This window comes from Enoplosus armatus, chromosome 23, assembly GCF_043641665.1.
Source record: "Enoplosus armatus isolate fEnoArm2 chromosome 23, fEnoArm2.hap1, whole genome shotgun sequence".
Lineage (NCBI taxonomy): Eukaryota > Metazoa > Chordata > Actinopteri > Centrarchiformes > Enoplosidae > Enoplosus > Enoplosus armatus.
The window spans coordinates 1,663,424-1,687,580 of record NC_092202.1 but is presented as its reverse complement, the minus strand read 5'-3'; the positions used below and the strand labels follow the sequence as shown (position 1 = coordinate 1,687,580).

At 39.6% G+C, this 24,157-nt stretch overlaps 2 protein-coding genes across 2 annotated transcripts; both read right to left on the bottom strand.

Moving 5' to 3' along the window:
* Positions 1–5,918: 5,918 nt before the first annotated feature.
* On the bottom strand, positions 5,919–11,009 carry LOC139306225 (NLR family CARD domain-containing protein 3-like). Its single transcript, XM_070930175.1, has 9 exons — positions 10,999–11,009; positions 10,819–10,944; positions 10,451–10,516; positions 9,436–9,551; positions 7,555–9,337; positions 7,188–7,361; positions 6,828–7,001; positions 6,575–6,621; positions 5,919–6,427 (listed from the first exon to the last, which is right to left on the bottom strand). The coding sequence occupies exons 1-9, from the start codon at positions 11,007–11,009 to the stop codon at positions 5,919–5,921; spliced, it is 3,006 nt and encodes a 1,001-aa protein (XP_070786276.1).
* A 3,041-nt stretch (positions 11,010–14,050) lies between these two features.
* LOC139305971 (NLR family CARD domain-containing protein 3-like) lies at positions 14,051–23,221 on the bottom strand. Its single transcript, XM_070929924.1, is given in 9 exon segments — positions 14,051–15,338; positions 15,472–15,518; positions 15,838–16,368; positions 16,562–18,383; positions 18,791–18,975; positions 19,652–19,744; positions 19,920–20,042; positions 20,384–20,482; positions 23,162–23,221. Coding segments are annotated over 8 exon segments (3,411 nt in total). The 5' UTR covers positions 20,458–20,482; positions 23,162–23,221; the 3' UTR covers positions 14,051–14,802.
* Between the last annotated feature and the right edge of the window lie 936 nt (positions 23,222–24,157).

Below are 24,157 nucleotides of genomic sequence, written 5' to 3'. Positions count from 1 at the left end.
ATACTGGTCCAGTAGCGTTCAACAGAGTCCGTGCTACTTAAGATTCATCTTCCAACAGCTATAAACAGGGACTCTTATCCTGACAAGCAGTTCTACTTTTAAGAACTTACTGTGTAGTCTCGAGAAGATGTGCTTGTGAGCTTGTAGACCCAGTAGCTGATAACTTTTCGTTTTAGACTGTCAAAACCAAGCTATAATCCCTATGACATTCACCATGCAGACCTCTAAAATGCTTTGTCGTCCAGTTGGCCTGATGAACCAGTATGAAGACAACCGTAACCCAGGTGTAATACCAGCAAAAAGATAGCAGAAGTAGTCTCAGGAGTCGTCTGGAGATCACGTAACCCGGTCGCAAATCCAGTGGTATCCTACTCAAACTACAGACTACGAACACAACAAAAGAGATACTGTCAGAACCCGAAACCTTTCTCCACTAGAAGAATCCTAAAATTCAGGTGTTTCATTGACGCTTTAATCCAGACACTTACAAGGTCAGGTCAGGGTTCAGCGTTTAGCTGAAGGCTGCTTTGGTGCTGTGATGGCTGTAGATGGACTCTATCCATGTTAGTGGCACCGAACCTCAGACCAGTTACGGGATAGGCTTTCCTACCATTTTAAGCAATTATTTTTCCTCCAACTAATTTCAAGCTCGAATGAAGAACGTTAAAACCATGAAATCCACAGCAAACGTCTACTCTCTGCTTGATGATTTGGACATGCGCTCGCAGTGACCTTCCTGCAGTCTCAGTAACCCAGCTGTAGTCCCAGTGATCTGGCTCTAAATCCAGTACGTTGTTGTGAAGACCCGGTACAAGCCCGCTGAGTCCCAGCAATCCCCCTTTAGACCTGCCACGGTGGTCTGTAGTCCTGGTAATCCGGTTTGTTTCTGTCCCAGTCACACTTTGTATTCCAGCGTCCTCAACATCCCTCCATCACTGACAGAAAAAGAGATGAAAACCACATGGTGTAAGACAGATCTCCCATCCTGATATATGCAACAACTGCCACATTCAGCCTCCTCTCTCCTGGTGCAGAAAGACAGTAGGATTTATACTGAATTCAGTCATTTCAGGATACTGAACTCGTATTAAATTAAGATTACATTTTGAGCATAATAGCACAAAGACTTGGCTTCCTTTGGGAATCAGAGCTTTTGCATGCACAGTAGGTTATGGACGTACAGTCAAACAAGCAAAAGCAGTTTGAAGTTGAATGCACCCTCCTTATTTTAGTGAAATGTAATTTCCTGCAAGGCCAGAGTGACACATTTCCATTGATTTGCAGTCAAATTAAATGTACCTGAAGCAAAGCAGGGGCTTGTACATCATGTGAGTATAAACCCTGTGCTCTGTTTGTCTCTCTCTTGATCTGATAAACGAATTGACTTTATCCATCTATACGCCCAAACACTGCTAAGCTGTGCTGACAGCGCCATTCAAACACACACACACACACACACACACACACACTGAGAGGGAGGCACCTACCAATAATGCCGTGAAACCGGTTTGTTGCTATGGAGGCTTTCTTCCCCTTCCCCCGGTGCCGTGTTCCGGTCTGTTCCGGTGTATCCGGCTGCTGCAGGATAACTGAGCCGCTACGACCGAGCCGACGCGGTCCAGGCCGGCCCGCTAACCCGGGATTCAGGGATGCAGCGGCGGCAGGTTACACCGGCGGGATGCACCGAGACAGGCGGCGGACAGCAGCATGGCCGCTGCAGCAGAGGGAGGAGAGACCGGCTAAACACCCCCTCCCTTCCCCTCCCCTCTCCTCTCATCCGCGGCTGTACGTGATGACAACGTCCCTCCCTCCCTCCCTCTCTCTCTCTCTCTCTCTCTCTCTCTCTCGGTCTTTGTCTAGCTCGCTCTTCCACTCTCTCGCTCTTTCTGTCTTTTGTCTGCCTCTCTCTGAAATTCAAATTCAGTTAGTTTTATTATCGTGAGTGTTGCAGCCAGGCGACATAATCAAATCACTGATTATTTAACCCTACAAACTGACAATAACATTAAAGACAACATTTTTTACACTAAATGAATTGAACATTGACTGAAAGTGATGGAAACGTAGCTTAAAGGAACCGTTAGACAGTTTGGGAAATAGCTGTACTGTACATTAGATGCTAACAGCTAGCTTACCTTAGCGTAAAGACTGACACCAGGAGGAAACAGCTAACGTTAGCTTGCGTCCCGTGAAATTAAAACATGTCATTTTCCCGTTTGTTTTAAACAAGATATAATGTGTTAATTGAGCTTTAGATGTGCTGGTACATTTGTTACCTTTGGACAGAGCCGGGCTAGCCGTTTCCCCCTGTTTCCAGTCTTTGTGCTAAGCTAAGCTAACAGGCTGTAGCTTTATATTTAGCATACAAACACGGCAGTGGTAGCAATCTTCTTTTCTAACTCTTGGCAAGAAAACAAATAAGCTTCTTTCATGTCAAACTGTTACTTAACTATTACTAAAAGAGAAATATACAAACACACACGTATTAATTGTCCCAAACACCTAACAGAGTAAAATAAGATAAGGTAGTAGAAAAATTAACTCTTTTTAAAAATGGACTCTTCCTTGACTCTTAAAGAAAAAAACTATTACTTTATTTTAAAATGACTGTCTAATTTCTAATTTTGTTTTCTAGAAGCACCAGTACTGCTACATCTACTTGTGTTAGTACTACTAACACTGTACTGCTTTTACTGTGACTTTTAGTGCTTCTGTTGTTACTTGGTACTACTGCTGCTACCACCGCTGGTACTAATGATATCACTTCCTCTGTTACTGTTCACTGCTGTTGCTTGCTGTATTAATAATAATACTAAATTTACAAAAGGTTACAAAACAGACTTGCAAAGCGATTAAAAGGCAAAGCTAATAAATAAAAGATGATAAATTACTATAATGGCTGAAGTAATAAATAAGTCCCCATTAGTGAGCTAAATATTTGATGAGGCTGTGGTGGGCGTGGCTAAATGTTCGCCTATTACTGCTTATGTAATTCCTGTCAATTTAACTTTTAGCTGTAGAGGGCATCAATATTTTGATAATAATTATTAACAGTAGACATCTAATCAAATGCACAGTAAGCAAAATAAAACCACATTGATATTGCTTAATTATTAAAAGAAATAACAATAACAAAAAGTGATGGCAAAACAAGGGAATTTTATTGGTATAGCTTGGTAAATTAATTACAAGTAAATTAAATTAAAAGAGTAGTTTGGTTTTGTAAATACGCCTTTTTGATAGATTACTAAATTGATACCACTTTCGTGTCTGTGTGTTAGATGTGAAGCTTGAGTCAGCAGACAATTAGCTTAGCTTAGCATAAACACTGGAAGCAGGCCAAGAAATAGTCCCCGTAAAAACGTCTCCTGGCTGTAGCTTCATATTTACCGGACAGACATGACAGAGGTATTGGTCTTCTTGTCAAACTATTGGCAAGAATAACAAATAAGTGGATTTCCCAACATGTCGAACTAGTCCTTTAAAACACATTTTCAAACACCCACGCAGCCAAACACAGTGAGGAACCCACAGATGAAGACTCAGTAACCAAAGAGCACCTATCAAATCTTAACTTCACTCAGCGATATTATGTTTCACGTGTATCGCACCTGCATCCTCATCTCATTCTTCTTTTGTAGAAGTCAGGGCTCTTATTGTGACACATGGATGAAGAGGCCCCACCCTCCCTCAGTGTGTCTGGGGGGGCGACAGCTGGGACCCGAGGCAGCCAGACTGCCCCACCCTTCACTGTCAGCCAAATCAGTGAACCATTCATCCAAATATGACAAGGTGGACAAGCCATTATGTTCTTGTACACATGAGCCAATACAGATAAAACTGTCTGTTGCACGTCAAGGACAAGTACATTAGCTTACTAAGACAAAATATTAGTTCAAGCACTAATTAAAAAAAATCCCTCTAATCATTTTCATGAGGGTGTGTCAGTAGAGGTTAAAAGGTTTGAGGTGTTGTTGTCGTTTCTAGTGTATTCATACAGTGTTGTGAAGGTTTTCTTCATATATGTGAATAAACACAAAAGATTACTGACAAATTGTTTAGTTGACATACAACAAAACAAGTTTATTCTCAGAAGAATTCTTGTAATATCGAAGACAACAAATGTTTTTCACTACATCCAGTCACAAAAGAACCAAAGAACCCACAAACATGAAAGAGCTGAGCTAGGTTTTCACAATAAGGTTTCACAAAGTAAATATAAAGCACTACAGCAACCAAACACATTGTTTAGCTAGGTTTTCACAATAAGATTCACTAAGTAAACGTAAAGCACCACAGCAACCAAACACATTGTTTAACTAGGTTTTCACAATAAGATTCACTAAGTAAACGTAAAGCACCACAGCAACCAAACACATTGTTTAGCTAGGTTTTCACAATAAGATTCACTAAGTAAACGTAAAGCACCACAGCAACCAAACACATTGTTTAACTAGGTTTTCACAATAAGATTCACTAAGTAAATGTAAAGCACCACAGCAACCAAACACATTGTTTAACTAGGTTTTCACAATAAGATACACTAAGTAAACATAAAACACCACAGCAACCAAACACATTGTTTAGCTAGGTTTTCACAATAAGATTCACTAAGTAAACGTAAAGCACCACAGCAACCAAACACATTGTTTAGCTAGGTTTTCACAATAAGATTCACTAAGTAAACGTAAAGCACCACAGCAACCAAACACATTGTTTAGCTAGGTTTTCACAATAAGATTCACTAAGTAAACGTAAAGCACCACAGCAACCAAACACATTGTTTAACTAGGTTTTCACAATAAGATTCACTAAGAAGAAGAATTCTTGTAATATCGAAGACAACAAATGTTTTTCACTACATCCAGTCACAAAAGAACCAAAGAACCCACAAACATGAAAGAGCTGAGCTAGGTTTTCACAATAAGGTTTCACAAAGTAAATATAAAGCACTACAGCAACCAAACACATTGTTTAGCTAGGTTTTCACAATAAGATTCACTAAGTAAACGTAAAGCACCACAGCAACCAAACACATTGTTTAGCTAGGTTTTCACAATAGGATTCACTAAGTAAATGTAAAGCACCACAGCAACCAAACACATTGTTTAGCTAGGTTTTCACAATAAGATTCACTAAGTAAATATAAAGCACCAGTTTGGGAAATACAGTTCACTTTCTTTTCAACAACTAACATTAGTTGCTAATGTAACGCTGGTTTCCCTTAGTGTTAACTAAACTTAATAATTACTAAATTAAACTGTCTTCATTTCAAAGGTTATGAAAACTAAATCTCATCTTACACTAAGATTGATACCACGATCTTAAATAAATAAATAAATAAATAAATAAATAAAGACTGCACTTTTTTACTTCAAAGGTTGACTTTCAGCATGCCATGCTTTAAAATTGTGCTGCAACTAGCAATTATTTTAAATTCTAATTGAGTCTACTGTTTGTTTTCTTGATCAGTAGTTTCATCTATAAAATGTCAGGAAATGTAAAGCCCACGACAGATATTTCAATGGTATAACCCTCACACAGAAGAAGCAAATGTTGGGTTTTTGGATTGAAAAATGACTAAAACAGTTAATGGATTATTAAAATAGTTGCAGACTAGTTTTCTGCCGATCAACTAATTGATTAATCGACTAATTGTTTTAGGTGTACAGTTAAATAAATATACATGTCAATACAGTAACATCAGTTAAAACCTCTAGGATGCAAATTGTGTAATAGTTGGTGAGATCAGAGAGTTTACAATTTCTTTCTAATACAGTGTAACAGACAATGGGACATCCTTACACTACAAATACAACAGTTGTTTAGACGTTTTATGGGAAATTATGGGTTAAATCTGATAATGACAGATTTGACGGACAGGGGTTGGCGCTAGCGTGAATGCAGTGCAAGTTTGGTTAAGTTAGCTGACAAAATAACGCAGAAGACTTGGTGTGTAATTCAACAGCAGGATAGAGGGGCTCCTTGAACGTTTTAACATTGAAGGTATGGAGGCGGGTCCGACTGTCGGAGGAAACTCTGTAGAAGGACAGAGTGCCAGCCGGCCAGTCCAGATACACTCCCACCCGACTGGAGCGCCATCCAAGTGAAGACACATCTACTCTCTCGCTGCTGTGCAAAATGTAATAACCATCATTAGAGCAAACCAGACACCAAGACTCCGTGCTCCCTTCCTTGTCAGCTCCTCTGTATGTGACCCCAACACTTAAAGGTCCGAACACCTCGACCTCCCAGTAGCAGCGCCCATCTAGACCCTGTTCACACAGCACCTGTTGGCAGTGATCAAACCGTTCTTGGTGATGGGGGTATGGCTGCTCCTCTTCCACCCAGGTCACCTTTCTGTTCCCTTCAGACAGAAGGAGCTTCTTGTGGGCTGTGTTGGGGTCCAAAGTGAGCTCACAGGCATCTGGAGGTAAGAAAACACTTTATTCCACTTTTTTAGCAAAGCTAGGAAAACCACAGGCTGCTAAGGACAACCATATTTAGGAAAGTTTCACATTTACAGTTTTTTCACCAGTTCACCATTCCCACCAGCAAATATACACATACTTACATTTCTTGAGTCCTGGTTTAACCCTGTGACTTCCACCATGTTCAACGCTGTGGAGAAAAATACTTGAGTTTAAAAACGTTTAGAATTAAGATATCAAGGTACCCATGACGTCCAATTAGTGGTAAGACTGCAATATGAGGGTAAATGTAAGCAGAAACTATATTTTATTGTAGACATTACACTCCAATAGAAGTAGTATCCAACACTTCCCTTTCAGTTCAACAGGAAAGTCAGTAATGTATTCTATAATTACTTGAGTTGGCTGAGCTTGTATTGCGGATCGTCCCTCAGCTCAGAGAGCAGTTTCTCTCCTGAGTCTCCAGGATTGTTGTAGCTCAGGTCCAGCTCTATCAGATGGGAGGGGTTGGACTGTAGAGCCGAGGCCAGATAAGTACAGCCTTCCTCTGTAACCAGACAACCTGACAACCTGAGAAAACCGAGTGTTTGGTATCTTAACATGCAGGTTTGAGATGTATTTGTACAGAGCACCATCACCAGAAGCGTCTTGCATCGCTGAATGAATGTAAAGAAGGTCGACTTAAAATGATGAGCAGCCCCTGAGCAGGGTTGCATGCATAGATACAATAATGGTCTGTTTCATAAACGTAAATACCTCAGTGTCTTCAGTTTGCAGTGTTGACTCGACAGTCCATGACAAAGCAGCTCCACTCCTGAATCTTTCAGGTCATTGCTGCTCAGATCCAGATCTTTTAGAGGTAAGTAGGGGAACTTGAGACCAAAGGCCAGGTGCTCAACCCACTCTGCAGTCACTTTGCAGTCTGCTAGTCTAGAGGTAGTGAAGTTAAAATGTCATTAATGTCATGCAAGATAGAACCATGGATACATATTGTGAAAACTATGATGAGATACACACACTGGTTGGAAAATGACATGTATGCTGAATATGTTTAGCAAGTTTTGTTATTATCAATATGTCGCAAAACACAGTATGTTACATATTGCAGTGAAAGTCAACTTACATTGCCTTTCTGCAGCTCCTGACAGCTGGTATCAGCCTCCTTCTGCCTTCCTCTGATGTGTTGTAACTCTTCAAGTCCAACACATCCAGATCATTCTTTGATACCTGCAGCATGTAGACCAGCGCAGAGCAGTGAAGGGGAGTCAGCTCTGTTTTGGAACGATCTCGTGATGTCAGGTATTCCTGAATCTCATCTTTGACTTTATGGTCTCTCATCTCAACCATAGTCTGGAAGAGGCTGATACTGCTGTCTGGAGAGAGGGCCTTCCTTCTGATGGCTTTGAGGTGAGTCAAGATTTTCTTGTCGGTATCTTGGCTTGGGTCCGGCGATGCCAACAGACCTGCAAGGACTCTACGGTTGGGTTCAACCATGAGGCCAAGGAGGAATCGCAAGAAGAAGTCCAGGTGGCCGTTCTTCTTCTCCAACACTTTGTCGACTGTCATCTTTAGAAGGTCAAGTAAAGTATGTTCTTTGTCCTTCAGATCCAGGAAGTTGCCGAGCTCTTTCGTATTCTTGTTTGTGAAACAGTCGTAGACAAAAAGAGCTGCAAAGAACTCCTGTATGGTCAGGTGCACAAAGAAGAAGACCTTTTTCTGACAAAAAACTTTTTCTTCCCTAAAAACTGCTGTACAAAATCCAGAGAAGACGATTGCCTCTTTTATGTCAATCCCACAGTCTTCTAGGTCTTCATCATAGAAGATGAGGTTGTTCTTCTGAAGCTGGAAAAATGCCAACTTGCCGAGTTTCAGAAGAAATTCTCTGTGTTTCTTCAGAAGTCTCTCTTTGTTTTCCTTAGTCTTCTTGTCATATTTTCTGCTTCTGCGTTTTGTCTGGTTAAACAGGAAATGCGCCATCATCTCTGTTAGAGTCTGATGGGTTTCAGCCTTTTCATCTGACCCGAAGGTCTCCTCAAATAATACGGCAGAAATCCAGCAGAAGATCGGGATCTGGCACATGATGTCCAGACTCTGTGAAGAGCGAATGTGTGAAATGATCCTGTCAGCAAGGCCCAAGTCATGACTAAATCTCCTCCTGAAGTATTCCTCTTTTTGTGGGTCACTGAAGCCTCTTATCTCTGTCACCACGTCGACAAACTTTGCAGGGATCTGATCGGCTGCTGCTGGACGGGACGTTATCCAGAGGTTAGCATTAGGAAGAAGGTTACCCTGGATGAGGTTTGCAATGAGATTACCCACAGATGTTTCTTCACTGACAGATGTTACCTTATTTTTCTCAAAGTTTAGTTGAAGTCTGCTCTCATCCAGACCGTCCAGGATCACCGTGACTCTGGCTTTGACGAAATCTTCTGAATCTTTCAGATGGTGGAGCGCAGGGTGAAATTCAGTCAGGAGCTTCAACAAGCTTTTGTTGTGTGTACTCAAATTCAGCTCTCGGAAAGAAAGACTGAAAAGAAAATCAATGTCCTGGTTCTCTTTCTCCTCGGCCCAGTCAAGAATGAATTTCTGCACAGCAAATGATTTTCCAATGCCGGCAACGCCCTTCGTCAGGACTGTTCTGTGGGGTTTCTCTTCGCCAGGCAAAGGTCTGAAGATGTCACTGAGATTGATCAATGGCTTCGAAGATTGTCGTTCCAATTTATGTTTGATGTGTCTCAACGCATGTTCTTCATGTGGCCCTTCACTCTCTCCAGTGGTGATGATGAGTGCTGAGTAGATGTTCTTCAGAGAGCTCCCTTGGTCACCATTACCTTCAGATGTCAAAGTACATTTCTGTTGCATTGCTTCTTTAAGATTCTTCTTGGCTTTCAAAAGATGGCTGTCCCCTGTAACAAGCAAACACATGCTTACAAATTCCAGATTTCCAATAATAAATGAGAGGTTAATACCAAATAATTTTAGCTAGGTCATGTGTTAAAGTTACCAGTGTCTTCCTTAGTATCTCTCTGGTGTTCGGGATCTTGTCCACAGACTAAATGTACTGGATCCCTCAAAACCTCCTTAGACACTGAACAGCTGGACGGCTCCCCAGTCAGCTGGCTGTAGGGTGATCAACAAATGACACATCAGTCCTGCCAGATGTGAATCAGTTGCGGTGATACCATGTTCTCTGAGGAAGCCTTTTCTGATCATTTTAGTTGAACATTATAGAAGAGCCCGGTAATAGATGCATTCAGGAGAAGCTGTCACAACATACATGGTTTAGTATGTTTGGTTGCTTGTGTTTCCAGAGACATAACTAACCCACCTTCAGTTGAACATGGTCTGCACCGTCCACCACTCTCCACCCAGTAACTCCGTAATTTACTGGAGAACCAAAACGCTCCAAACTGATAAAATGACATCTGAGCTCCAGTTTTTCATTTGCGTTCACCATACAGACTCTTTGTGTAAGCTATACATCCATAGGCTAACCTGATTAGCATAGTTTAGCTAACAGACAACAACTGACTTGGAATTTATGTTTCACACGTGCTACGACGTAGACCTAATTGGAGTGTATCAGCTAAGTTAAACAGTAACTATAACCGAACCGAAGAACATCACGTGCCGAACAGGATGTACACGTACCGTTAAGACAACATATAGAAATTATGTTAAAAATGCAATGTAAAAACAGCCACTAAATCTGTAAAATATATATATATATTTTGTTGTTGCATATTGTCTTTCAGGAGATTCTAGTCTTTGTGTGAGTGATTACATTTTTTATTTAATTTCTTTCACATTTTTTGTTGTAATTAAGAGTTTTGTCAGGCTGTATACCGTTAAAGATATGAAAATATCCCCTTAATCTAGCTGACTTACACCAGTATCAATCTCTTTATGAATCTTTGATGAACTAACCGTAATATGGTTTTAGATGCAAGATATTATATATATATATATATATATATTACCATTGTCTCCTTTTAAGACGAAAAGTCATCGGCTCGTACATGGATGCATCGTCCTTCATAGAAACAACACCGGGAGCTGTGGACTCATCTTCACTCATCTGTGGACTATTAAGAGAAGAGACTGATCAACTCAAAAAGGTCTAGAAACTGATAAACACAACTTAAGAGTCTATGCTAGCAACTTTGTTCAGTTCCCCTGAAACTAGAGTGAATATAAGGTCCAACAACAGACTGTGTTATTCTACACACAGTAAGATGCAGGTTTACAGTTAATGCAGCACACAGCAACATCTTTAGGACTTTAACTGAATGTTATATATAGAACTAATGTGCTAAAAACCTTTTACAGTGTGTTTTTCCCTTGTTCATGGCATCACAGCTGCCCATTGATGATTAAATTAAATTACCTTTGTGCCTTTTCAAGACTAAAACTCATCGGCTCAAACATGGATGCATCGTCCTTCATAGAAACAACACTGGGCGCTGTGGACTCCTTCGACACTGAACAGCTGGACAGCTCCCCAGTCAGCTGGCTGTAGGGTGATCAACAAATGACACATCAGTCCTGCCAGATGTGCATCAGTTACGGTGATACCATGTTCTCTGAACCCGACTTCTCTAATATATATATGTAATATATGTAATATATAGGACTAATGTGCTAAAAACTTTTTACAGTGTGTTTTTCCCTTGTTCATGGCATCACAGCTGCCCATTGATGATAAGCTTTTACATTACCTGATTGGCTGCTCACTGCATTTCCTCATCTTCCTCTTCTCAGCCATCTCCACTGCTGCAGCTGAAACACAACTATCAGAAGCCAAAACACTTTAAGATGTTTGTAAAGGACAAATATCAGTTTTTATTCCGTTCATTTGATCCTTTTCCACCTAGTTGTTGTTATTTCTGGCTTCTTTAGGTCCATTATAAACAACAGGCACAGACAATCAAGCCCAAGTTTGACATTACAAATACTGGCCTTCGGTTGATTATGTGACTGAATGAAACCCCAGAACAAACCCTGCAGCTCCACCTGTTTCAAACAGCTGAACACCACCTGTGATCCCGCTGCAGTTGAACAGTTAACAGTTTAATGCTAATAACACGCTGTGCACCAGAAGGTCATATAAATAAACTGCATACATTTAAATTTCAATTCTCATGCTGAACTGATTTATACAAGTTGTGGCTTCAACTGAAAATACATTATTTGATTATTACTGAACTTGATCGGTTGAGTTCAGCTCTGGATTCTCATTTGAAGGTAAATGAAGCACCTTTTACACAAACAAGAAACTGCGTCATCATCAATCATCTCACAAGCAAACCGGATCACAGAAGGAACCGCATCAGGCGCCTCGTGGCAGAAAACGGCCAGAATCAGGAAGGTAAAATTACTTTCAGGTGAGAGAAAACCCCCGCACTTCTCCTCTGTGGTCGTCCGGCAGGAAACAAAATGGATGACGTTATTTTCACTTTCGATTTCACAACATATGTTGAGTGAAGCTGTCGCTTAATTAGTAGCAGCAGCAACAATCCAGTAGTCTAATGTGTAAAAACTGTTGAGTACTTTTATACTTGAGAACATTTTTCATCACATTTCTGCACTTTGACTAAACATTTTGAATGCAGCACTTTGAAGTACTTTTACATGCTGTTGTTGATACTTTTACTGCAGTAAAGGATCTGAATACTTCCTCCAGTGATGAGCTGACAGAACAGACAAATATCAGTTTATTACAGTGAGTCAGACTGCAGGACATTTCCTGTAGTTTCTTCTTTGCAGAAAACGGCTGCAGATGATGATGTGGTGACATCTAGTGGAGAGTTTTGAAACTGAATTTGAAATGCAGAAAATGCAAGAAAAGAATAAGTAATGATTATTATTTTGCTTAATTTGTTATTTCAGTTTTAGGTTCAACTTCAATTCACATTCACGTTCTTAACACAGCTTCCTGTGACACATCAGACACGACAGACTTGTGCATTTTCTGTTTTCTTTGCAGTTTAATCTTCAATCCTTAGTAAGACCATGTAACCATACATTTGTTTGTCTTTTTGTGTTCGTTTAAATAAAACAAAAATGTGCTTTTACTGAAGGTAAAGTAAGTAAAGGTAGGAGTTATCTATCAGAACAGACAACCAGCAGTACAAATGATGATTCTTGAACTTCTTGTGCTGCAGATTTAAAATGAATCCTGATTCTTTAAATGCCTTATTTGTCTCTCACCTTAAATATATTCAGACCCTGATTTGACGAAACATTTTCCCACTTTGTGAGCTGGAAACAAAGATGATCGACTCTGCAAATCATAATGAGACATGAGAAACTGAATTTTTATTAATAGGTTTCATGAAAACACTGAGACAATCAGACACACATCAACATAAAGATAAAATACAGGTAACCTGTGAACCAAAATATCATTTTTAACACGAAAAATCCCAAATACCCAAATCTAAAGTGAATTTAAAGCCTCTTTTTCATGACTCACTGTAATACTTTGAAAACAAGGTGCTCAACGAGATGAAACTGACATTTTTATCGTCGTTGGAGTTCAAACTCTGAAAGTTAAAAAGTGATGGAGATAAACAATTAAAAACAAGTAAAACAAAAAAACAAAAATGAAATGTTGCTCACACAATCAAAGGTTATAACAACTTTCACACACAAACACAAACCTAAAGAATTAAAGACACACATGTATGCACACAATTAGTTACACAAAGTCAAAGCGAACACAGATCAACTGTTGGCATCTGATGCTGGTGCCGCTATTTGTTTTTTAAAGATTATTTTTTGGGTTATTAGCCTTTAATTGACAGCCAGTGGAGAGAGACAGGAAACATGGGGAGAGAGAGGGGTACGACATGAAATGGAGCTACAGCCATGCTAGTAGCTCTGTGAGGCTTTGAGCTACATGCTAACATCACCATGGCAACATTCTCATGATGCTGATGTTTAGCAGAGTAATGTTCACCATGTTGGTTTGAAACGTTTGAAAGTTAGGGGATGGGAATGTCATTCGTTTTGCAGGTATTTGGTCTTAAACGAAAGTGTTGGACAAATTGAAATTTTGACCTGATGATGGCGCCGCATGAAAAGTCAGAGGGCCACCGAAGTTTTTATAATTCATCCAGAGGGGAACTGACATTGACATCCCGACACTCATGCTGCTAGCGTGGCTAAAAACACCAACTGTCTGCTCCAGCAATTAACACAACTTTAAGAAACACAACACAAACCTTCAATATTCAGGACACACAAGTTAAACATGAACATGACGCGGCTGTATAAAATAAAAAAGCTTACACAGCTCAACAGACATGGAGGCTGATGTTTGTCTTTAAATTGAGCTGTGAGCCTTGTAAGCTGTAGACGGTGCAAATAAACAGTATTTATACATAAGTAAGAGTACTGCGCTATATTTTTAAGTATAAAGTGTGGTATACAAAAGTAGACTGTTTTAAGGAGATTATAACTAGTTGGTATTCGGTTGTGATGTTTATAGGAATAACTAACAATTGTAGTCAGAGTTAAAAGAAACCGACATTGACGAGAAACAAAGAGTCCATAATTCAGTTGTATTCTGAATATTCATTGTATGACAGATACAAAGAAAGACGGCATCATTAGAGTAAATTGTACACACGGTTTAAAGTTATTTGGGCAAATCTGTTCAATTAAAAGTAAGTTGATCAAATCTCTACTAGTCTATGACTTCAATCTTCCACAGTAAAGCAGATACCAGGAGCATCTGTGAGACTTTTTATGGGAAATAATAGCAGGCAGCTAAAGACCGAAACAGCAGGTTTCTTGCGGGGCTGCAGGCGAGGGCGGAGGTTTGGTTTTAAGATGTGTTTTGATGACTCATCTTGAACTTGGGTGTGGTTAAATAAATATGATTCGGGGTGCTAGCTAACTACTCCCATCATACAAAACCACACTTTACTGTTAGCTTGTAGGTAGCTAGCGAAGCATTATCTTAGTAAGAGGTGTGTGTCTGGATTTCAACTGCTAAACCACGCCCACTTTCGAGCGATCCAATCCCTCTTGTAAACAAAACCCCACCCACATATGTCACATTACTGAAGCTAACTGAAGCGCTAACTTCTGTTTCACTACGACTTTAAGAGAACTGGATTCCATGTTTCAAGATGAGTATGACATCATGAATATGTAAATTGGCATGTGACGCAATCCAGCAACATCTATCGACTTTTTGAACAGGCTCAGTACTCTTTAGCTACTCAAACTGCTTCAAACTCCCCGTTGTATTCAAGTCTAGATTGCTAAAAATATTGGTAAGATCACTGTATGAGTCATGTCTCCACCATCCACATGCAAATCTACGCCCTCGGTTGCTTGCGCGAATGCTGTGAAAGTTTGGTTAAGTTAGCTGACAAAATAACGCAGAGGACTTGGTGTGTAATTCAACAGCAGGATAGAGGGGCTCGTTGAACGTTGGAACGTTGAAGGTATGGAGGCGGGTCCGACTGTCGGAGGAAGCTCTGTAGAAGGACAGAGTGCCAGCCGGCCAGTCCAGATACACTCCCACCCGACTGGAGCGCGAGCAGAAGGAGGAAACACTGACGCTCTCGTTGTGATGCATAACATAACAACCATCATTTGACCAAATCAGACACCAAGACTTGTCGTTGTGTCCCAGCTTGCAATCATTCACATCCCCTTTCCTGCCAATGCTTCTGTACGTTACCCCAATGTTGAAGGGCTCGAACACCTCGACCTCCCAGTAGCAGCGCCCATCTAGACCCTGTTCACACAGCACCTGTTGGCAGTGATCAAACCGTTCTTGGTGATGGGGGTATGGCTGCTCCTCTTCCACCCAGGTCACCTTTCTGTTCCCTTCAGACAGAAGGAGCTTCTTGTGGGCTGTGTTGGGGTCCAAAGTGAGCTCACAGGCATCTGGAGGTAAGAAAACAATATAACTTGCTGCCCCATAACAAAATGTATGAATGCCACAGTGACAAAAATGACAACATGCAATTTATCATTGTCATCACAACATTCAACAGATGTTCATGACACAGATACTTACATTTCTTGAATCCTGCTTTCATTCGGTGGCTTCCACCATGTTTAACGCTGTTAAGAACAATGAGGATTAGAACTTTCAGACAAAGAACAACAAAGAAGTACAGATGTGCCTTTGTAAATCTATTGTTAGTGCAATCCAACCTACAGTGCTATTGAACATGACTACATTTTACTAGAATTCAGTCTGATGATAGGGTACTCTTCACTGTATTGACTTGAATCGAAACAGTGTAAAACTACAATCTAGTTTTAAAGTTGGCAGTGCGCTCCATCTCACTATATTTGTGGATTTGTAGAGGCAGTCCAGCAGCACTTCTCTCTCAGTTCAGTAGAAAAGACAAATGTAGTACTTTAGTATTATAATTACTTGAGTTTGCTGAGCTTGTATTGCGGATCGTCCCTCAGCTCAGAGAGCAGTTTCTCTCCTGAGTCTCCAGGATTGTTGTAGCTCAGGTCCAGCTCTATCAGATGGGAGGGGTTGGACTGTAGAGCCGAGGCCAGATAAGCACAGCCTTCCTCTGTGACCAGACAACCTGACAACCTGAAAAAACCGAGTGTTTGGTATCTTAACATGCAGGTTTGAGATGTATTTGTACAGAGCACCATCACCAGAAGCGTCTTGCATCGCTGAATGAATGTAAAGGTCGACTTAAAATGATGAGCAGCCCCTGAGCAGGGTTGCATGCATAGATACAATAATGGTCTGTTTCATAAACGTAAATACCTCAGTGTCTTCAGTTTGCAGTGTTGACTCGACAGTCCATGACAAAGCAGCTCCACTCCTGAATCTTTCAGGTCATTTCTGCTCAGATCCAGATCTCTTAGAGGTAAGTAGGGGAACTTGAGACCAAAGGCCAGGTGCTCAACCCACTCTGCAGTCACTTTGCAGTCTGCTAGTCTAGAGGTAGTGAAGTTAAAATGTCATTAATGTCATGCAAGATAGAACCATGGATACATATTGTGAAAACTATGATGAGATACACACACTGGTTGGAAAATGACATGTATGCTGAATATGTTTAGCAAGTTTTGTTATTATCAATATGTCGCAAAACACAGTATGTTACATATTGCAGTGAAAGTCAACTTACATTGCCTTTCTGCAGCTCCTGACAGCTGGTATCAGCCTCCTTCTGCCTTCCTCTGATGTGTTGTAACTCTTCAAGTCCAACACATCCAGATCATTCTTTGATACCTGCAGCATGTAGACCAGCGCAGAGCAGTGAAGGGGAGTCAGCTCTGTTTTGGAACGATCTCGTGATGTCAGGTATTCCTGAATCTCATCTTTGACTTTATGGTCTCTCATCTCAACCATAGTCTGGAAGAGGCTGATACTGCTGTCTGGAGAGAGGGCCTTCCTTCTGATGGCTTTGAGGTGAGTCAAGATTTTCTTGTCGGTATCTTGGCTTGGGTCCGGCGATGTCAACAGACCTGCAAGGACTCTACGGTTGGGTTCAACCATGAGGCCAAGGAGGAATCGCAAGAAGAAGTCCAGGTGGCCGTTCTTCTTCTCCAACACTTTGTCGACTGTCATCTTTAGAAGGTCAAGTAAAGTATGTTCTTTGTCCTTCAGATCCAGGAAGTTGCCGAGCTCTTTCGTATTCTTGTTTGTGAAACAGTCGTAGACAAAAAGAGCTGCAAAGAACTCCTGTATGGTCAGGTGCACAAAGAAGAAGACCTTTTTCTGACCAAAAACTTTTTCTTCCCTAAAAACTGCTGTACAAAATCCAGAGAAGACGATTGCCTCTTTTATGTCAATCCCACAGTCTTCTAGGTCTTCATCATAGAAGATGAGGTTGTTCTTCTGAAGCTGGAAAAATGCCAGCTTGCCGAGTTTCAGAAGAAATTCTCTGTGTTTCTTCAGAAGTCTCTCTTTGTTTTCCTCAGTCTTCTTGTCATATTTTCTGCTTCTGCGTTTTGTCTGGTTAAACAGGAAATGCGCCATCATCTCTGTTAGAGTCTGAGGGGTTTCAGCCTTTTCATCTGACCCGAAGGTCTCCTCAAATAATACGGCAGAAATCCAGCAGAAGATCGGGATCTGGCACATGATGTCCAGACTCTGTGAAGAGCGAATGTGTGAAATGATCCTGTCAGCAAGGCCCAAGTCATGACTAAATCTCCTCCTGAAGTACTCCTCTTTTTGTGGGTCACTGAAGCCTCTTATCTCTGTCACCACGTCGACAAACTTTGCAGGGATCTGATCGGCTGCTGCTGGACGGGACGTTATCCAGAGGTTAGCATTAGGAAGAAGGTTACCCTGGATGAGGTTTGCAATGAGATTACCCACAGATGTTTCTTCACTGACAGATGTTACCTTATTGTTCTCAAAGTTTAGTTGAAGTCTGCTCTCATCCAGACCGTCCAGGATCACCGTGACTCTGGCTTTGACGAAATCTTCTGAATCTTTCAGATGGTGGAGCGCAGGGTGAAATTCAGTCAGGAGCTTCAACAAGCTTTTGTTGTGTGTACTCAAATTCAGCTCTCGGAAAGAAAGACTGAAAAGAAAATCAATGTCCTGGTTCTCTTTCTCCTCGGCCCAGTCAAGAATGAATTTCTGCACAGCAAATGATTTTCCAATGCCGGCAACGCCCTTCGTCAGGACTGTTCTGGGGGGTTTCTCTTCGCCAGGCAAAGGTCTGAAGATGTCACTGAGATTGATCAATGGCTTCGAAGATTGTCGTTCCAATTTATGTTTGATGTGTCTGAACGCATGTTCTTCATGTGGCCCTTCACTCTCTCCAGTGGTGATGATGAGTGCTGAGTAGATGTTCTTCAGAGAGCTCCCTTGGTCCCCATTACCTTCAGATGTCAAAGTACATTTCTGTTGCATTGCTTCTTTAAGATTCTTCTTGGCTTTCAAAAGATGGCTGTCCCCTGTAACAAGCAAACACATGCTTACAAATTCCAAAACGTCTTATAATAAATGAGTAGTTGATATCAAATCATTTTAGCTAGGTCATGTCAAAAGCACAAGCAAACACAAAATCTTGACTTTGTCTGAATGCAATTTGGAACCTGACACCCCCACAAAGTTATATAATCAGAGTTGGGAAGAGCAACTTGATGCTTTACCTGTTTGTTTAGCTGCCTTTAAAATGTAACTCTACATATTCTACATTAAGAAAATCTAATTCCTTTTAATGCCAAGAGAATCTAGCACAAAACCACATGAACGTTATATTAATCTTTACACCTAAACATTGCAGACTAATATTTGATGCCCAACACTGATGATGAAGTATTAATCGATTACTAGTATTACTTGTAGTAGCAGTAATAGTAGTACAGGTATTTTTGCAATAAGTATTTAAAGTTACCACGGTGTTCGGGATCTTTTCTGAGTCTCTTTCCACACTTTGTGCAGGGATAGTCTGCTGGTGAATCACACTGGTCCCAGTCTGAGCTGACACACTGTTTGCATGTCCAGTGTCCACAGGCTAAATGGACTGGATCCCTCAAAACCTCCTTACACACTGAACAGCTGGACGGCTCCCCAGTCAGCTGGCTGTAGGGTGATCAACAAATGACACATCAGTCCTGCCAGATGTGTATCAGTTACAGTGATACCATGTTCTCTGAACCCGACTTCTCTGAGGAAGCGTCGTCTGATGTCCAACAGAACAACACTGTCACCTTCACAATGTTCGCCCTGCGGCCTGAAGCCTTTTTGGAAAGAGGGCTCGTTCCAATTGAATTCAAAGCGTGTTTTAAATGCAGCATGACTGCACTGACAAGGGCAGGTACAACGCACTTACTGATGCTCAGTCATGACAGTTGAACATTACAGCAAACGGTAATTATAACCGAACCGAAGAACGTCACGTACTGAACCGAATGTACACAAATAGGAATTATGTTAAAAATGCAATTTAAAAAACAACAACTTTAAAACATGTAAAAACAGCCACTAAATCTGTAAAATAAAATGTAGTATTTTTAAAAGCTTCATATTGTCTTTCAGGAGATTCTAGTCTTTGTGTGTGTGTGATGACGTTTTTTTACATTTCGTGTTATTTATGACATTCTAAGTTTGTCAAACTGGGAAACAGAGATATGAGAACATCGCCTTAATCCAGCTGACGTTCTGCTGGTTCCAATCTATTTATCAATCTTTGATGAACTAACCTTAATGTGCTTTTAGATGCAAGATATTTTTTAAAGAGTACATTAAATGAAATTACCTTTGTGTCTGTTGAAGATCAAAATTCATCGGCTCCCACATGGACGCTTTACTCTTCATAGAGACAGCACTGGGAGCTGTGGACTCAGTTCCCCTGAAAGTAGAATGAATATAAGGTCAAACAACAGACTGTATTATTCTCAATCCAGCTGACGTTCTGCTGGTTTCACAGCTATCAGTCTCTTTATGAATCTTTGATGAACAAACCTGAATGTGCTTTTAGATGCAAGCTATTTTGTTTACAGACAGAAAACACTAAATGAAATTACCTTTGTGTCTGTTTAAGATCAAAATTCATCGGCTCCCACATGGATGCTTCACTCTTCATGGAAACACTGGGAGCTGTGGACTCCTCAGACACTGAACAGCTGGACGGCTCCCCAGTCAGCTGGCTGTAGGTTGATCAACAAACGACATTTTAGTCCTGCCAGATGTGCATCAGTTACAGTGACACCATGTTCTCTGTGAGGTAGCTTCGTCTGATGTCTAATTGAACTTTTTAAACATACATGAAACAATAAATCAAGTTTATATTTATGTAGTGTGAATGTAAGGTCAAACAACAGACTGTATTATTCTACACACAGTTTAAATTTAATACAGCACACAGTGACATTTTGTATGACATTAAGTGAATGTAATATATGGAACTACTGTGCTTAAAGAAACTGTTCACAGTATGTTTTTCCCTTGTTCATGACATGACAGCCCATTTATTACATCATCACATTACCTGATTGGTTTTTCAGACATCAGAGGAGAGGACAAACAGCTGGACCGCGTCTTCATCTTCCTCTTCTCAGCCATTTCTATTGTTGCAGCTGAAACACAACTACCAGAAGGCAAAAAACCTTTCAAGATATTTGTAAAGGACAAATTTCAGCATGATACCAAATTCAGTTTCACTATTATATGTCACGTCTCATACATATCTATAAGCAACTCACCACGAATTATCTTTTTATTAGCTAGTTTGAACTGCTTTATATACAGTTAGCTAGTTTGAACTACTTTATATACAGTTAGCTAGTTTAACTGCTTTATATACAGTTAGCTAGTTTGAACTACTTTATATACAGTTAGCTAGTTTAACTGCTTTATATACAGTTAGCTTGTTGTAACTACTTTATATACAGTTAGCTAGTTTGAACTACTTTATATACAGTTAGCTAGTTTAACTGCTTTATATACAGTTAGCTAGTTTGAACTACTTTATATACAGTTAACTAGTTTAACTGCTTTATATACAGTTAGCTTGTTGTAACTACTTTATATACAGTTAGCTAGTTTGAACTACTTTATATACAGTTAGCTAGTTTAACTGCTTTATATACAGTTAGCTAGTTTGAACTACTTTATATACAGTTAGCTAGTTTAACTGCTTTATATACAGTTAGCTTGTTGTAACTACTTTATATACAGTTAGCTAGTTTGAACTACTTTATATACAGTTAGCTAGTTTAACTGCTTTATATACAGTTAGCTAGTTTGAACTACTTTATATCCAGTTAGCTAGTTTAACTGCTTTATATACAGTTAGCTAGTTTGAACTACTTTATATAGCTTGTTGTAACTACTTTATATACAGTTAGCTAGTTTGAACTACTTTATATACAGTTAACTAGTTTAACTGCTTTATATACAGTTAGCTAGTTTGAACTACTTTATATACAGTTAGATAGTTTAACTGCTTTATATACAGTTAGCTTGTTGTAACTACTTTACAGTTAGCTAGTTTGAACTACTTTATATACAGTTAGCTAGTTTGAACTACTTTATATACAGTTAGCTAGTTTAACTGCTTTATATACAGTTAGCTAGTTTGAACTACTTTATATACAGTTAGCTAGTTTAACTGCTTTATATACAGTTAGCTTGTTGTAACTACTTTATATACAGTTAGCTAGTTTGAACTACTTTATATACAGTTAGCTAGTTTAACTGCTTTATATACAGTTAGCTAGTTTGAACTACTTTATATACAGTTAACTAGTTTAACTGCTTTATATACAGTTAGCTTGTTGTAACTACTTTATATACAGTTAGCTAGTTTGAACTACTTTATATACAGTTAGCTAGTTTAACTGCTTTATATACAGTTAGCTAGTTTGAACTACTTTATATACAGTTAGCTAGTTTAACTGCTTTATATACAGTTAGCTTGTTGTAACTACTTTATATACAGTTAGCTAGTTTGAACTACTTTATATACAGTTAGCTAGTTTAACTGCTTTATATACAGTTAGCTAGTTTGAACTACTTTATATCCAGTTAGCTAGTTTAACTGCTTTATATACAGTTAGCTAGTTTGAACTACTTTATATAGCTTGTTGTAACTACTTTATATACAGTTAGCTAGTTTGAACTACTTTATATACAGTTAACTAGTTTAACTGCTTTATATACAGTTAGCTTGTTGTAACTACTTTATATACAGTTAGATAGTTTAACTGCTTTATATACAGTTAGCTTGTTGTAACTACTTTACAGTTAGCTAGTTTGAACTACTTTATATAGCTTGTTGTAACTACTTTATATACAGTTAGCTAGTTTGAACTACTTTATATAGCTTGTTGTAACTACTTTATATACAGTTAGCTAGTTTGAACTACTTTATATACAGTTAGCTAGTTTAACTGCTTTATATACAGTTAGCTAGTTTGAACTACTTTATATACAGTTAGCTAGTTTAACTGCTTTATATACAGTTAGCTAGTTTAACTGCTTTATATACAGTTAGCTTGTTGTAACTACTTTATATACAGTTAGCTAGTTTAACTGCTTTATATACAGTTAGCTTGTTGTAACTACTTTATATACAGTTAGCTAGTTTAACTGCTTTATATACAGTTAGCTTGTTGTAACTACTTTATATACAGTTAGCTAGTTTGAACTACTTTATATACAGTTAGCTAGTTTAACTGCTTTATATACAGTTAGCTTGTTGTAACTACTTTATATACAGTTAGCTTGTTGTAACTACTTTATATACAGTTAGCTAGTTTGAACTGCTTTATATACAGTTAGCTAGTTATAACTTTTAAATGCATAAATACAACAATAAATCAAGTTTATATTTATTTCTTTACTGAGCTACATACATTTTTATAAAATGTATTTAGATTAAACTTGGCTGGGTGGGCCAGGAGACTGCGGTCTGCACTTGACCGGAAACGATCATCAATGTTTCTGAACAATGGACCACTGAAAGCTAAAAGAGAGCCGATGTGACGGCTGCAGGTGTGACCGGCTGCGCAGCCCCCTCCACACTCCCTCCTACGGGTTAAAATAGGTTTTGTCATCGTTTACTGACGTTTTTGATCGTTATCTCGTTTCGTTTCGACGACCACAAACTCGAGGCCGCCATTGAGGTGAAGGCCATGTTTTCACTCTGCTGCGCACTTACAGGACAAGAACAAACCAACACACACACACACACCAGCGCACCAATCAGCCTGTCCGACGTCACGCCAGGTAACACGCAGCCTTATAAACGGCGGCTTACTTTTACCTCAAAAAACCTTTGTCTCCTTGTTGCTTTTTGAATCCAAAATATATTCTGTACGTTTGACGAAGACTGTCTAAGTCTGTACGCAGCACTCCTTTACTTTCGGTTTCCATTCCCCCCCCCTCCGCCCCCCCCACTGCACACAGATCATGTGCTTTTCTGCATCTGGATGTTTAAATGAAACAAATAATACAAACGTGAAAACCTCATTATTGTGTATTTATATATTTATTTAACAGACAGGTCGCTTAAAGGGACATTCCGCTGACTTTACACATGAAGTTTACTGGACATGGGGAGTCCGCCTGCGTTACTGACAGCAGGTGGCTTTTGAGTGACGTGTACATTTACAAGTCAGGGTTGCATTACGGAAAATGTAGGATCCATCACATGACCCGTACTAGCGATCAATACGCAGTCAAATGAGCCAAAATGTTGTGAGGTTATAAATCTATAACCTTTCTCTAACCCTGAAGTAATTTACCTTCGAGCTGCCTTTAAATTCTTCTCTCTCCAAAGCAAAACGCAGAGACTCAACGGCGTGACCTGCTCTTACATCTGCAGTGCCTGCTTAGGCTACACTACAAATAAAGTTTCATTTGATTTGATCAGAGGAGGCAAAATAAAGAGTGTGTTTTGCAAGGACCAGTTTTAAAAAGTGTTATTGCATATAAAAGTATAAGACATGTACACCATATCCTCTCATTGCCACACCCAAGTAGTTTAATATATGCACATTAAACTACTGATCTGACGAACGTTTTTTCTGTTAACTGCACAGACAAGCACAGAAACAAAGCAGGGGACTTCCCATATTGATTTACAACAAGGAAATGCTTCAAATATTCTTGACTTAAATCATGAAGGACTACTTACATGTGTTCACCTTTGTCAAAAAGCCTTTTATTCCCCCCTTGTTTTCTTTTTGATTGATTAATTCATATTTCTGTGGGCGTCTCTTTGTGGTATTTCAGATGAGTGAGCTGTTAATAACAGAAT